Genomic DNA, 4,155 nt, shown 5'->3' with positions numbered 1-4,155 from the left:
AATGCCGGCGCGCTTTCCGGTAAAGTTCCTTTCCCTTGAACAGAATCTTGTTTTTGTTTCTGCAGCATCTTGAATTGCCTTACTACATGTACATTTGGTTGAAACCAAACCATTTCCAATAATCATTCAAAGTCTTTTATTGAAGATGTCTTTGACTTTGTCTCTCCAGGTTCTCTGGGCTGTTGCTGCTGACTACCCCTCCCCCTGGGATCACACTACTGGACTGTCCCTCCACACAGGGGGCACAGACTGTGCAGGCACAGCTCGTCTATCCTCCACACAGGGACCCAGGTAATAACACTGTTAAACCTACCCTTACACTACTGGACTTGTCCCTCCATACAGGAACCCAGGTAAGAATACTAGTACTCTTAATCCCGACCCTAACACTACTGGACTGAATAAACAAAAACCAAATACATGTACAATGCCTCACAGTTTGTCCCTGTCTTGCATCTATTATCATAGTATACAATCATTCAACTTTCTCCCTGCTGTTCTCCCATGTAATGTACTAGATACAATAGAAGTTAGGATCAAAATATTGGATGTTTTTATAGATGGAAAGAGAACACTTACATTAAATTTTATTACATGTTTTGCACTTTTGTTCTTTTGTCAGACCAAAAGATGGACTCCGTTCTGGAGGTGGTTGCCACCAAGCTGGAGCTGCGGGACTGGCGCAGGTTGGGGCGCACGTTCGGGATGACGGACGCGGAGCTGGACGACATCAGGTACGACTTCTCGGACGTCCATGAACAGAAGTACCAGCTCCTGTGGATGTGGAGGAGGAGGAGGCGGAGTATCGCCACGGCGAAGAGACTGGTGTCCGCCCTGAAAGAGATAGAGCTACACGATCTGGCCGATGCGGTCAGGGAAACCCTGGGATACAAACCAGCCAATCAAACAGCTAGCTAACCTGTCAGTCACAACAAACAGCCAATCAGATGTCAGGTATTCCTGGAATACAAACCAGCCAATCAAATAGTCTAGCTAATGTGTCAGCCAATCAGATGTCCAGCTAACTTGTTGGTCACAACAAACAGCCAATCAGATATCAGGGTATTCCTGGGATACAAACCAGCAAATCAAAATCTCGCTAACTTGTCAGTCACAACAAAAAGCCAATCAGAAGTCCAGCTTACCTGTCGGTCACAAAACCCAGCCAATCATATCAAAGTATTCCTGGGGATACAAACAAGTCAATCAAACAGCTTGCCTGTCAATCACGACAACCAGCCAATCAAATATCCAGCTATTAAACCTGTCAATCATAAACAACCATGTCTACCTTATTAGGAAGGTGAAATCGTTCTTGGGTGGTGGACATATCAGCAAAGCTTGCAAATGTTCCAAATGCCAGTAGATTGTGCAGAAAGTTTTATAGCTTTTGAAGGACTCAATAATCTTTTTCTATCGGTGCTTGCTGCTAAGTTTATCAGACATCTTTGATATCAGGGTCATATCTAGAGGCTTCTATAGTGATATATATTGACTTGAGCTGTCTCACACAGTAGTCTAAGATGTATTCTACAAATTAGTGGACTTCAAAAGCAGCTGGCATGTAAATAGTTGCAGGTGACAAGGAGTATGTGCCTTGTCTTTGCTGTACAGGTAGATTTGGTCTCCTAAAAGTATGAGATTTGGGAGGGAAGACCATATATGAGCGATCATGTTACCATCATGTAGTGATAGGCAAAAAGGAGGTGGTAAGCAAAAGATTGATTTTTTTTGCCTACCAGTTATCAGGTACCCTGGATGTAAACAATGCAGAGATTGCTAGTTTGAGAGAAACAGCAGGAAGTAAGAGTTGACTGGCTGTTGAGGACAGACTGTAAGCCAGTGTTTGTTGTCTTCGCAGCAATGTGACTTTTACATGTTTGTTTGTTTGTTTGTTTGTGCCTTTATTTCAACTGCAACATGTGGAACTACTTTTCTCCTGGGATAAATATTTTTTTATTTGGCATACATGTAACATGCTATGTTGGTAATTTAACTCCAAGGGCTATCTAACTAGCTGGTGATTGGTTTATTTTTGTCACTGCCTTTGTTAAGCAAAATTTGACTTTTTATGAGTTTTTAGCAAAGCCATTGCATTGACAATGTGGTGCTTGTGAGAACATGGGGTATGCAACATTATTTTAGGATCCTAAATATCTATAGCAAAGTGTGCAAAACATCTATAGCAAAGTGTGCAAATCATGCAGGTGTACTAACATCATCCTAAATAATAAGCACAGTCTAGATTTTTTATTTGTTGTAAGTAACAAAACAGTTGCTATCTGATTGAAAAGGTTACGTGACTGTATGTATCACAGTAGGCAATACCATTCCAGGGAAATAAAGAGAGAAACATTTTACTTCTGAATGAGAAATCTGCAGCAATGAAGAGTTAGCCATGTACAAGATTCGAGCAGTCCAAACAAGGCAAACCAAAGTGTCTGTCAAGTGTTTCTACTAGAAAGACCAAACTGTGGAAGGGCTAAGTTTTGTACCTAATTGATGTCTAGTCAAATAGAAGTGAGTTCTGTTCAGCCATGGTTATTGAATGTTATAAATATTGTTTTAGCTTCTCAGTATAGAGGTAGAAGGGTTTCATCTTTGTTGCTTTTTATTTTAAGTATTAACATTGCAATGTTGAGGTAAAAGGGTGCAAATGATTTTATTTTTGGTGTGATAACTTTTTTGTATGTGTGCTGCTGATGCTGGTGATGCGTTCACTTCTGCTGCAAATCACCAAAGTTGCCTCTTTGCTGAGGGTTTTGCTCAATTTTGAGTGTGTATAGAGTCTACGCTTTAAGCAGAATGAAGTGGTCCAATTAAGAGATGCTATGCATTTGATGTTTCTGACCAAGCTGAACTCATGGACATGTGAAATTGTTGGGAGCAAAATGTACAAAATGCATTCCTTTAAAGTATAGCCAGGGTGTAATAACATCCTTTTTTCTGCCATGTATGTTTTTACAACAATCTGGCAATGTTGAGACTTGTATCTTCTCACATTTACAATAATTGTGTAAGCACCTCTTCATTATTGGGGATTTAGTTACATTGTCAGGTGCAATGATTTCTCCACATTGTACACAGTATAATGTAGTTTACGGTGACATATCCTAATCATGGCTTGGCTATTGTGTTCATCTTCATTTATCTGCTGGGTTACAAATATTTGTGAAGTGCATTAACTAGAGGAAGATCTCTTTCGACGCATTTTTACACGGTGGCAGAACTACAGTTGTATGTGACCTGTCGGAATTATGTAAGTAGACGTTAGATTTTAGTAGATGCATGACATCATATTAAGTGGAAATCTCTGCACTCAGTCTAGAATATAGCAAAGTTGAGGATATTACTATAATGTCCTGGGCACTTTAAGTATAAACTGAGGTTAAGTGATAGAACCACTTAAATGTATCCAAAATACTATTCTAGTCTTCTCACTCTGCCTTGTATTGTCCTTGATATACAGCAAAGATCAGCTGATGGGTGTCAGTGCCTTGGGTTTTAAGGTGGAAACTGTATAGTCATTTTTTTATGAGAACATTGTTTTCAGTATTCTTAATAATGATATACTTCTGCACCATGCAGAAGTTTTGAATTTGAGTTGTACATAGGGCTAGCTGAGTTATGTTGAATGTTGTGCAAAATCATGTTGAAGAAAGACTGCCGTGATGTTTCAGTAGAGATGTCTCACCTTTCCCATGGGCTTTGTTAAAGGAGGGAATAAAAACTTGTGAAATCAGTTTCATTTGTGTCAAATGTTTCTTACTTATGGATCCATCCCCCGAGTTTACAATAGAACTGTATAAATGTCAGTGTTTTTCTAGAAAACCCTTCAACAGTTGCTAACGTTTTGCTAGTGTTCAATATCAATTGTAAGACAATTTAACCTATATACAAGACCCCCATACATGGTGATGGGCTGGGGTAAAAACATGTATCCCATCTCAAAATGCACTTGCACAATTCTCTGAGTAGGTTTGGGTGCAAGAAAAAATAAAAGCTACTGCTCAGGAAGTCTGCAAAGGAGGTTAGATAAACTTGATGTATGGTATAGACTTTGAATGGTAAATAGATGTTTTGTATTTAAGTAAAAAACACCCTTGATGTGAGTACAACAACAGATAGTTAAGGTAGCCCTGGAGTCCAGCCTTG

At 39.5% G+C, this 4,155-nt stretch overlaps 1 protein-coding gene across 1 annotated transcript in view; it reads left to right on the top strand.

Annotated features, from left to right (window-relative positions):
- Window positions 1-3,748, top strand: part of LOC118429117 (malignant fibrous histiocytoma-amplified sequence 1 homolog) — a 16,689-nt gene extending 12,941 nt beyond the window's left edge. The window contains exons 15-16 of the mRNA XM_035839501.1: window positions 170-291; window positions 623-3,748. Coding sequence (XP_035695394.1) covers window positions 170-291; window positions 623-918 — 418 coding nt within the window. The 3' untranslated portion in view covers window positions 919-3,748. The remainder of the gene's footprint in view (window positions 1-169; window positions 292-622) is intronic.
- Window positions 3,749-4,155: the final 407 nt, after the last annotated feature.

Source organism: Branchiostoma floridae, chromosome 13 (assembly GCF_000003815.2).
Source record: "Branchiostoma floridae strain S238N-H82 chromosome 13, Bfl_VNyyK, whole genome shotgun sequence".
Classification (NCBI taxonomy): Eukaryota; Metazoa; Chordata; class Leptocardii; order Amphioxiformes; family Branchiostomatidae; genus Branchiostoma; species Branchiostoma floridae.
The sequence above is the reverse complement of the archived record's forward strand: the minus strand, read 5'-3'. Positions and strand labels throughout refer to the sequence as shown.